Genomic DNA, 12,866 nt, shown 5'->3' with positions numbered 1-12,866 from the left:
ACTGCGTAGTAAAACAATATTCACTCACTCACTCACTCAAGATCAACAGAGCACAACCCTGTCAGTATCATGGATCATTCCGGCATCCATCTGTAGCTGATACATGTGATATGAGATATGAAAATATGAAATTGGTCACTGATGATTAAACATGCACCTTGTGGTACAATTAATCACCCAGCATCATCAGCATGATAAAGCTCTGACCTCATTTCCCATTGTCAACAAAACTGCTGACTCGGCTTGCTGATTAATAATAACACTTATATTGTACTGACAGCTGTCACCACTTGTCATTAAACATGCTAAACAACCAGTGTCAATATAGCGATAACAATGCACAGATTGGCAACATTATATTACATAGGTGAAATCTCAATTCTCAATTCTCAATTCAGGGGTGGCCCAGATGTCAAAGGCGCCACAATTCGCCGTGCAGAATTGTGTCCCTTGGGCACGCTAGAAAGTGGTAAACCTCTAAGACCTGCATCACTTTGGGCTTTCCTCCCACGTTAACCTGACACGCTGTGATATAACTGGAATCCTTTTAAAAGCAGCATTAAACCCAACTCACTCACTCAGTTGTGTGCACTGTCTCAGTTTGGATTAAATAATGAATTTATATCATGTATATGGATCATCAGTCAGACGAGGGCCCACATGCACAAAGCAATCTTAGCACTACGATTATCGTAAGTCTATGTTTGGGTATCGAAACGACAATCATAATCAGCTTGTTTACCCACATGCAAACCCTGATTTTTACAGAAGTGAGGATAATTTATAAAAAGTACATTTATCTTTTGAAATTGGCATTCTTGTTTAACATTTTTAACAGCTTTTGCTCAAACTATTATTTCAAGAATATTTTTTAAGGACGCTCAAACATGTAAAATAAATCTAACAATTCTAAAAGAATAAAAAGTCCCCCTCCTCTTGAGTAGGTGACCAAGAAAACGAGGAATTACAGAGGCTGGCTTAGATGATATAACACATATAAGAGACACCATTCATTGATCAGGTTTTATCAAAATGTTAAACAACCAATATCATGAAGTCTTTGAATGGCATATGGAAGTGAAGTGATAGAAGTGTATATGCCTACTCCTTCATTAGATATCATGACTAAAAGCAGATATAAAAAGGGGAAATAATCACATAGTCATGCTCATCTTAAGAGGTGCCTAAACAGTATTGAGTGATAAAGCTTAGTAACCATAGTAACCTTGGTATGGGTCAGTGTTCATGACATCAGCCACTGGGTTGCCTGGCTCAGGTTTAATTATTAAGAGACTAGCATGACCATGATGATAGAGCTGAAATATGGCTGACAGCGGCATTAGTGAGTGAGTGACCTTGGTTTAACGCCGCTTTTATCAGTATTCCAGTTATATCACAGTGTGTCAGCTTAATGTGGGAGGAAAGCCCGAAGTGATGCAGGTCTCAGACATTTACCACTTCGGTGAAACCCGCGAGCACGGGTATGGTGCTGACAAACCTAGAAACATAATCAGAGCGAACCTGGATTCGAACCCACAATCATAGGTTTCTGGCGTGCCCAGGGGACGCAACTTAGACGAGTGGGACACCCGTGCCCATAACAGCGGCATTAAACAAGAACAGCGTACAATGTCACAAATTATGAAGGTGATGTGTTCATACTGTAGATTTAATCTACATTCAGCTTCAAATAAATCACAGCAGATGACAAATTATATGTGTCGTCACATATAAATTTGGTTGTATGCTGCAAAGTGTCTCACCCATTGTATAAAAACATAAAAAGCATCCACCATTTTGTTAACAGATATGATACAAAGTTGTTAAACTTGAATGTATGACACTCCCAGTACAATTAAACCCTCTGTTCCATATTGTAACCACATTGTATTCCACAGATTGTTTGCTCTTCATAAATCCACGAACTAAGTGCATATTTGACAATAAGGTTCGTGGTTGAGCGATCTTGCATGTGTATAACGACACGAAAACACACATAAATGTCTGAAAAATGATGGATAATGGAGCATGGGTGCAATGTCATTTTGAGAAGTTTGAACTTCTTGCCCCTATCACTGTAATTTAAACAAAAAAGTGGTTTTGACAAATCTTTGATGTTTAACTCAAATGTTTCTTAAATGGTTTAAGGTTAACACATTTCATAAATGCTTCATGTCACTTAATAACATAGTATGATGCAGCTGACTGATATTACATTTATGATACAGTTTGTTTGTTTGTTGTTTAACGCCACACTCAGCAATATTCCAGCTCTATGACGGCGGTTTGTAAATAATCGAGTCTGGACCGGACAATCCAGTGATTGCCATCATGAGCATCGATTCACGCAATTGGGATACGATGACATGGATCAATCAAGTCAGCGAGCCTAACCACCTGATCCCGTTTGTCGCCTCTGAACACGTATTTTCACAGGTCCCATGATCCAGTGTTGCACATTAGCTGGGTCCTGGGGTCCTATAGCTTTTCACTCATAGTCTTTGAATCTACACCCCCCCCACCCCCCCCACACCCTTACGCTTACTTACACTAAATAGGGGACACCTTTGAATTTTAACTTTGAACCGGACTTACTGTTGAATGCACATAAAGATTTGTCTCAACTAATGAAATGCCACATAGTAACTTTGGTAGAGCGTAAGTTATTAACTTAAGGAAGATCACTCCAAATTAATAAATATCCAAATTTAAATCCATTGTCCTAAATATGGAAGTCCCGGTAAGATCGATACTGTCATTATACTATTATAACATGGTTTTTTTAACCACTTGATCTATAGATGGTATACAGCCTGTCTGCAAAATATATTCATCATGACCATAATTGTATACAGCCTGTCTGAAAGTATATTCATCATAACCATAAATGCACAAACTATACGGTCTTGACTAAACAGCTGCTGACTGTCATTTATATATTTGTTCATATACTAATCCATGTCATTATGACCCAATACAGCTATACACAATGACAATAATAAATTGTAACAATATTATGTACTTACTATTCAACCAAGTGTTGTGCTTATATCACTGTTATCTCATGGGGCCAATATTACTTTTATCCACTGTTCAACGTCTCCCGTGAACTCTGTACTTGGGTGTGAACAATCGTGTTGTTGTTTACATAGGTCAGCTGATTTGAGACAATGCTCTCAGGTTTCCTCGTTTCGTTTGACCTAGTTGTTGAGAGAAAACCTCAGCATTTGAGCTCAGTAAGAACAGTTTCATATCAGGCTCTAGTCTCCAAAACTATGTCGATTACTGTCAATACATACGTTAAAATAACAACGTGTTTTATCTCAAAGTCCCACGACTCGATATCGGAACTCGCCACGTTGTCACGATAAGTTCGGATGTTTGAATGACAGTTACCAATTCCACGAGGTACCCGATCTTTTCCGACTGTTACCAGAAGTTGCCGTGCGAGTTTTCCTTCGTCCGAATATCGATCACAGTTGTGTTATCATGCATGTCACGTGAATATGGCCCGTGAAACCGGACATAAACAAACATATTCACATCAGTTTGGTACCAGTAACTACCGATAACGTCCCTTTTCCACGGACAGGAAGTATTTTCTAAACTGAAAATAACGCCAGAGAGGTCACGTGATGGGAATTTCCGTCTCGCGCCAAGTCGGCCGTGCGGGAAACACCCCGTTGTTAAAAAGAGCGGATGACCTCATCATTTTGTAATACCTCAGCTGACAGCCTGACAGTGAGGGCCGACCTCAACAACGACATGGTGGTTTATTGCGGAGGCGAGCGTGAATGAATGCAAACTTTAGTAAGACGCCTGACACACATTTCGGTGTTTGTACTCGCTGAATGGGGTACTATCACCATAGCAATAAACAATATAGACATACAATGTAAGATATTTTCACTGATACTTATTATCAATACATGATTCATCTTGGTATGATATCACGTACCATGTGACAATATCTACACTGAAACCCAGTTAATTATTTGTAGGGACCTCTGTATGTTTGGCTGCATTAACTCGAAGGGCATGGCTCAATACATATCAAATGTGTTAGTGACCCGTCATTTATTACATGGAGTGAGGTTTGTTTGTTTGTTGTTTAACGCGGCGCGCAGCAATATTCCAGCTATTTGACGTCGGTCTGAAAATAATCGAGTCTGGACCAGACAATCCAGTGTTTGACATTAGGAGCATCGATCCACGCAACTGGGATACAATGACATGCATCAACCAAGTCTGACCACCCGATCCCGTTAGTCAGAGAGTTTTGATGCACTAAGGTAGGGAAAATAATAACACTACAGATACTTCCTAAATAAAATATAAATGTTTCCATCTCGTGTAGCCAATCTGTTAATTGTATCGACATTATCAGGTTATTGTAAATCGCCAATGAGACATGTCCAAGAAATTGTGGGAAAGATCAAGAATATAAACTTACACAAAATGTGAAGACTTGAAGGAGACGAGGCTATGTCCAAATCTTAAGTAGCTAGTATTGATATTCATATGCGTACTTGTGTACCCCATACAGGAATTGAATCACCTGGTCGTGAACCTACCTTATTCGCGAGCTTCCGTGTACATAAACCAAAAGTGTTCAGCGTCTCTTATGATATGTGGATCCGAAGTGAACTGAATCGTTTTATATACAACTCGGTCACGTGTAAAATATACGCGGGTATGTTCATTGTTCGATTCTTATCTACCCTAGAATATAAATAAATATATATGCAAGTATCAGGTGCAGTCATGGATAAAAATAAACATGACCGGGTAGTGTTTTCCTTGACAAATGGTCATTCGCAATTCTGAGCACAAAACAGCAAGTGAAATTGAAAGCATGTTTTCTTTGTCGTTTTTTACAACGTCGATCGCGTTATATTTATTTAATCTGTAGTTTTGATTTGTTTGTTTGTTGTTTAACACCATTCTCAGCAATAATCCAGCTGTATTACGGCGGTCTATAAATAATAGTCTGGGCCAGATAATCCAGTGATTGACATTTTAGGATCAATTGGGATACGATGACAAGCATCAACAATTTCAGCAAGCCAGACCACCCGATCCCGTTATGTATTTTTTAAATTAAAAAGTCACATTCGAGAGTTCACGTTTACCCGATGCCTCTGACGTAACGCTTATTTGGAATCTATGTAACGTGGCTTGTGTAAATATAAACGACATGTCATAACAGTAAACTAATATTTTAATACAAAAGAGCCTATGAATTTAACGGGATCGTGGCGAATTTGTGTCCGACATAAATAAGCCTATACATGTGTAAACAACAACAAACAACGCTTCTTAAAGCAACCACCTACATATTGTAAATTTGATTAAATTACTATTATGCTATTTGTCCCCGACGGTAAAAAAGGCATGGCTATATATACATGCACGAAAATAAGGCTGCGTCACTCTCTTAAAGAAGATCTTATTTCAGATGAGGTGTGCTAAGTAAGCAGTCAGCTTTTTGCATAAAAAATGTAGAATCATGAATATAAATATCAATAGCAGTGACTGAGTATTTCCCACTCTGATAATACGGATGACAAGCATGGTCGATAAGAAGTGTCTGAGCTTAAGAAAGGAAAATAAATGGGTGACGTAACGCTCGTGCTTGAAGTATGATATACGCTTGTTATAGCCACCCTACACATTGGACGTTGGTCCTTTATAGATCCTTTGGACAGAATAATCATGCTGTCATCACTAGTGAAATCATGATTGTCATCATAGTAGTAGTGAGTGAGTGAGTGAGTATGGTTTAGCAATATTCCAGCAATATCACGGCGGGGGACACCAGAAATGGGCTTCACACATTGTCATAGTAATAGTAGTAGTAATTGTCGTCATCGTCGTCGTCTTCGTAGTAGTAGTAGTAGTAGTAGATGTAGTAGTAGCAATAGTTGTAGTAGTAACAGTAATAGTCGTAGTAGTAGTAGTAGTAGTAGTAGTAGTAGTAGTCGTAGCAGTAGATGTAGATGTAGTAGCAGTAGTAACAGTTGTAGTAGTAACAGTAATAGTCGTAGTAGTAATAATAGTAATATTTGTTGTGGTAGTAACAGTAGTAGTAGTAGTAGTAGTAGTAGTAGTAGTAGATGTAGTAATAGTAGTCTCATCAGTAGTAAGAGTCGTAGTCGAAGTAGTCGTAGAGAAAGTGGTAGGCGTACAATTGCAGTAGTATAAAGTAACTTGAGAAGATCTTAAATCACATTTTTGTAAAAACAATCACCCCCAATTCAATTCATATCCCTTACTCAGGTCTAACAGCTTACTCTCATGCCCTTTTCAGCTCCTAAAATTAAGAGAGTTCCTTCATAGAAATAGTTTTGAAACTTTGTACTTCGAGGATTATATGTTAGTCTATATAACTTCTGATGCAATCAGTCGCTATATGGCTGAAATAATCCCGTGCGACGTTAGAATTTTAACTCAGTCACTCTGATGCAATCACTGTTAACGCCCCACATCTAGTCACTGTATATATTTGTGGTAATATCCGAGATCTATGCCTGACTCCTTCAACACTGGAACTGACCTACATATAATATAATACCCTTGAAGATCCGGGTCAGAAGTGACTTTCAGAAACGAATGCTTGTCGTAAGACGCGACTGTCGGGACCGGGTGGTCAGGCGCGCCGACATGGTTGATGCATGTCACCGTATCCCAATCGTGTTGATAGATGCTCATGATGTTTGTTTGTTTGTTTGTTTGTTTGTTGTTTAACGCCGCACTCAGCAATATTACAGCTATATGACGGCGGTCTGTAAAATAATCGCGTCTGGACCAGACAATGCACTGATTGACATCATGAGCATCGATCCACTCAATTGGGATCGATGACATGGATCAACCAAGTCAGCGAGCCTGACCACCCGATCCCGTTAGTTGCCCTTTACGACAAGCATAGTCACCTTTTACGGCAAGCATGGGTTGCTGAAGACCTATTCTACCCCGGAATCTTCACGGGTCGCTCATGATGTCAATCACTGGATTTTCCAGATTTTGTTATCCTCAGACCGCCGCCATATAGCTGAGTGCGGCGTTAAACTACATACAAAAAGATCTACATATAAAGCAGACAACATTCCCCGACCCCCAAGCACACACACGCACACACACACACATACACCGTTACCTTTATTAATAGAACCACACAAGGTGCAACCCACTTGCGTCGCTATCTAACATAGAAATATAACTGACTTCATCAAGATTCAAACTGACTGCAGTTACCTGTAGCTGACTCATCAACCAAAATAGAATGATGCCATATACGACATTAAATGGTGTTCCTAAACCGTAAGACATAAACAGATAAACATAATGATAGCAAAGACTGTGCTACCGTCTGATAAATGTTCCCCAAAGATGGACACGCACGAATCACTGCGCGTCCGCATAATGAAGGCGGTAATCAGAGATAAGCGCTATCTATAGGACTGTGTGTGGAGCTCAAGATTTATCGCACCTGTTCTTTATGAATCATAGGAGGTTATCGATATTTTACAAATAACAGATACATTGCCACCTGTCCCCTGTAAAATCTGATAACGTTGTCTAATTAACTCAAGGGGAAAAATAAACAAGTAATATAAATATACTAGGCGATCACAGACTTAAGCTTTATGACTGCCGCCTGTACACAGGGAATATTCCAATACACAAAAGCGACAAAACTGGGTACTGTTTGGTCACAATGGCTGCTGTCCATGAGAAAGACAATACTCCATCTTCAGGGTAGTGGTCCTTAGAGGTGGTGGGTAGCTCAGTGGTCAAACGTAGATTGAATGAATGTGTTTTTATGCCGCTCTTGGCAATATTGTGACGGGTGAACCCAATCTCATTAAAATCAGATCTTAGTTCTCGCTATCGCTAAACAAAGATGAGGACATCCCATTACGGGTCACGTCAGACCGACCTTGCGCGAACTTTGACCGACGAATGGAATGACCAATCAGAAGGCAGCTTTCTCGTGCTTTACGGCACAAATTTCAAATTGGCGACTACGCTGTGAAACATATTTTGACAAATTCTTGATTACAAATTTGAAACCTGAACAAAAAGAGAATCGAATCCGGTGTTCGGCGTGATTAGGGAACGGTGTTGCCACAGGACCATCCACCTCTTTCACATATAATACGTATAACGGTTTCGAAGGACACCCGAGGATGAAAGGACTCTCTTCTTATTACAAAACCATTTGCTTTGATTTCAATGAAGCCGGAGGCATGGGTGACCCAGACGTATAAGGCACCGCAATTCGCTGTACAGAGTTGCGTCCCTTTGACACCCGAGGATGAAAGGACTCTCTTCTTATTACAAAACCATTTGCTTTGATTTCAATGAAGCCGGAGGCATGGGTGACCCAGACGTATAAGGCACCGCAATTCGCTGTACAGAGTTGCGTCCCTTGGGCACACCAGAAACCTATGATTGTGAGTTCTAATCCTGATTCGGCCCAATTATGTTTCCAGGTTTGTCGACCAGTGAAGATCAAGGATAGATAAGGCCTTCAGTAACCCATGCTTGTCGTAAGAGGCGACTAAGAGGGTCGGGTGGTCAGGCTGCTGACTTGGTTGATGCATTTGCAGACTGGTGCTCATGATATAAATCAGAGGATTGTCTGGTCTAGACTCGATTATTTACATACCGCCATCATATATCTGGAATATGGCTGAGTGCGGCGTTAAACAACAAAGAAACATTTTTTTGGGTACAAGTCTGAGGCCTGCATCAATTCTGGCTTTCTTGCTACATTAAGCTGACACGCCGTGATATGACTGGAATACTGTTCAAAAAGGTTTTAAACCCAACTCGCTCACTCACTGAATGACACCCTGAATGAGTACAAAATAAACATAAACATTACACTTTTGATTTACACACAACGCAAATGTTTTGTTTATTAATCAGGACACGATGTGCACCGATCCACACGCAAATTGCCGACACGTCACAACAACGCTTCTTAATACAAGACACATGCACCGGGTCAACTTGACCTTGCGGAGACAAATCTCCGTCCATTAAAGAACCACGCAATCAGTGTCTGCGAGGATAAGATCTCGCCCACATTCCACACGGCTCGCACGGTAGCATCCTGTCCCCCTAGAGGTTAGAGTAACCCCGGGGGTCCCTTTTCTAGTGATTACCGACCTCCACATGGCGAGTGTATCGCCGTCTATTTGACACCACCGGGAGGGGAGAGGGTGGCGGACAAAGAAAAGCCAGAGGCTGAAGTGTCACAGTTGAAACGATGGGAACATGTGGTTTAGTCATACATCCCGTTAGCGTTGGCCTTGGAACCGTTTGTTTATATTCTATCCTTCATTGACAGTGTTGAATTGTTTTACCATTTACCGCTTCCCATGCTTCTGACAGTACTAATACTAACACGTGGGAAACATTCGCCTAGAATCACTATTTCCTTAGTTGAGTAATAAATGGTTGCATGTTTCAAGCATACCTTGGGGGCACGGGTGGCCCAGTCGTCTAAGGCGGTGGGGTAGCCTAGTGGTTAAAGGGTTCGCTCGGGTTCGATTCCCCACATGGGTACAATGTGTGTAGCCGATTTCTGGCGTCCCCAGCCGTGACATTGCTGGAATATTGACAAAGCGGCGTAATACCGTACTCACTCACTTAAATCACATCCCAGTCATACCACTGATCGGGCACTGGTGGCCCAGCCGTATAAGGCTTTTCAACTCTCTGTACATAGTTGTGTCCCTTAGGTGTGTCATGATCCTTTGATGGTTGGAATCCCAGATTCGCCCAGATCATTGGCTTTACTGCATTTTACCCGTGCTCGTGCATTGGTTTAAAAGCGGTAGCGTGTAATAAAATACTAGCATCACTTCAGGCCACTCTTCCACACGATTGCGTGGATCGAGGGTCATGATGTCAATCACTGGATTGTCTGGTCCAGTTCTTACAAAACGTTCTAACAAGGTTAATACAGTTCTTACAAAACGTTCTAACAAGGTTAAAGTTCTTACAAAACGTTCTAACAAGGTTAAAGTTCTTACATAACGTTTTAACACGGTCAAAGTTCTTTAATAACGTTCTAACAAGGTCAAAGTTCTTTAATAACGTTCTAACAAGGTTAAAGTTCTTGCAAAACGTTCTAACAAGGTCAAAGTTCTTACAAAACGTTCTAACAAGGTTAAAGTTCTAACAAAACGTTCTAATAAGGTCAAAGTTCTTACAAAACGTTCTAACAAGGTTAAAGTTCTTACATAACATTCTAACAAGGTTAAAGTTCTTGCAAAGCCAATGTCCTTACAGGGTTAAAGGTTCCCACTCTATACCGGTAAATCTATAGGAAACAAACACATTAGTACATTAAAATACCATCTGGTTGTACCCGGATGTCGCTATTCTAAGTATTCTCACTGGAAATGTCCGCAATTTCATGTAAAAAAAACCCTCCAGTTTTCGAAACGTCAGTTCTTAAAACGCAAATTTCTCTCATTTGGTTGTTCCGACAGTGGATCGTAAGTGAAAACATTCATACACTGCACTAGAGTTTAAGAGTCCAATTTCGGAAGGAGAAGATCACAAGACTTGAAAGTAATGTCAACATAACACTTAATAACATATAAACTTCTGTCAGACATGTGCGCCATCGCGGAGAAGACACTCAGAACTAACGCAGCGTGGTTATACATCTCGGCGCAACACTCGGAGAGAGGCTGACTCTATTTAATTGTTCTCGTATCCCCGAGAAGGCCGGCCATCATTCATGGGCTTGAACGTATACAACAGTAAACATTAGCTTTCAGAAGTGAATGAGTTACGCCATTTTAAGCTTTATTCCAGCCTACTGTGGCAACATCATAGGATTATCTGACGTGGCAACGCTTTAGCCACAAAGCTGACCCACTAACTGGAGCTAAGAAACACTGTTGTCTATTGATATTACCATGTATTTTGAAATGCGTATATACACATATCCTACTTTTGAGATAAACGTATAGTGTTTAATGTTACATTTTGATAGTGAAATAAGTTGAAATAACAACCGAACACCATTGCGGCTTGAGGTTCCACATGTTACAGTTTGCAACGTTGATTATTGTCATCCAGCGCATAACCATCGCCGATTTCGAGAGTTCCACACAATCAATGTAATTTTTCTCATGACATGCGTTTGGTGATCCAATTACGAAACTATTTGTATTATAATATTATTACTCATAGTAATGGAATTGAAACGTTTTCATAAACACTTTCATCTCGGTATGTAAACAGCCACCAGATAACCCAAAAGTTCACGACCGTAACGCATTGAACTCCGTCAACACCGAGAGTTATACACGGGATTCCCATGCCCATGGCTTCACCTTAATCCTCCTCCCCCCCCCCCCCCCCCCCCCCACACACACACACACACATAATTTAAAATAAAAAAATAATTCTCCACTTCGTCCCCATGACACTTTCCAGAGTAACGCTTTAAAGATTCAGCTAGAAATTTAAAAGCACGCAAGGATTATCCATTATATAATCAAATTGGGTCGTGCGTCTTGGAAATTCTTCGTCCGAGTTCATGGTTGCACTGAAGAGTTCCACTGTGATGTAATTTGATATGGGCTTGCCATGCTCCCAGCGCTGACATATTTATGACAAAGACAAGAGGCAGAAAGATGGTCGAACGATTAAATACTCCGTGGTGTCGGACAAATGTGTTCATACATCCACATACTGAACCGAACACACACATCCTCATCTACACGGGTATAGAAAACAATACTGAGCTCCGATTTCTTTTAAAAATAATGTTAATGGGCTTGAATTTAATAACTGTTAAGTTAAATGGGAGTGAAGTAAAATGTTTTCAAGTTGAGGTTTTCAGTATCTACAGACTCAAAATAAACAGTTGGAGTGGACAACAAGAGCAAAGGCACACATTCAGACTGTTATTGTTTGTTGTAAGTCAACTTTTAGAAAGCGTAATCCAACATCTTTCCATTATCCGAACAGGCGGATAAGCGCGAGACAGTGTGTAATCCAGTTCATGGTAGTTACATCGATGAAGATGGCAAAACAATATATTTTGAATATTCAGATCGCTGTTATGTATTTACATAAGTAAAATATACTTACGTTTCAATGTAATCGCACGTTAATCCAGGATGCGGGAAGATGAAAGCCCGACGATTCATTTTCACCGTCATGTTTCTTCTAAGGAGGGTCCTCGGCAACGTGTTGAGTGCATCAAAGCTCGAGCTGTGTCCCCGCACGTTTTTTGGATAATTTCACAAGGAAGGGTAGAGGATGGGGTTTCACGTGCTAAAAGTTAAATTTTCTCTCGCTGATTCAGAGACCCCTTTGTCTAGCTCGTCACATATGACACTTATCAACACAGAGCAACAATAGAACGCTGGCAGACTTGACCCAGTCCACTCAAAACAAAGCCATATCTGTACCACATGACCGCGGAGAATTCAAATTTCAAAAGCTTGGATAATTCCTGGTTTGTATGGAAGACTTATACTGTTAGCACACGTTCAGTACACTTAAACAATGATTGACAATTTTGATAAACTTGTCAAACTAACAATAACCCTTTTTATGACAGATCACATCTCAGTTATAAAGAGAGCAATAACGCTCCTCTCAAAACTTTCCCGACTTTGTTAAATCCAGCGACAGGCCTGTCCCAAACATTTGGAATCGCTCAGACAGCATTTCAATTGAGAGCAAGCTGTACACTAAGAAAAGTGTAGATTTCACACAGTTCCATAAAGAAACGCAGACACTTCCAACGCGTTATCGCAAAATCCCCGCAATCCGAACGTATCCACCAAATCTACAGATAAAAATGACTCTTGTATCGCTGG

General features: G+C 40.4%; 1 protein-coding gene across 2 annotated transcripts in view; it reads right to left on the bottom strand.

Annotated features, from left to right (window-relative positions):
- Positions 1-12,866, bottom strand: part of LOC124118755 (GTP-binding protein ypt1-like) — an 82,529-nt gene extending 69,663 nt beyond the window's left edge. Inside the window, exon 1 of one of the 2 annotated variants that reach the window (XM_048397779.1) lies at positions 12,130-12,866. In XM_048397779.1, coding sequence (XP_048253736.1) covers positions 12,130-12,200 — 71 coding nt within the window. In that variant the 5' untranslated portion in view covers positions 12,201-12,866. Of the gene's footprint in view, positions 1-4,453; positions 4,549-12,129 lie in introns of those variants that run through there. The other variant, XM_048397778.1, reaches the window with a different exon arrangement.

This window comes from Haliotis rufescens, unplaced genomic scaffold (assembly GCF_023055435.1).
Source record: "Haliotis rufescens isolate VD_foot unplaced genomic scaffold, xgHalRufe1.0.p SCAF_17, whole genome shotgun sequence".
NCBI classification, from domain to species: Eukaryota; Metazoa; Mollusca; class Gastropoda; order Lepetellida; family Haliotidae; genus Haliotis; species Haliotis rufescens.
The sequence above is the reverse complement of the archived record's forward strand: the minus strand, read 5'-3'. Positions and strand labels throughout refer to the sequence as shown.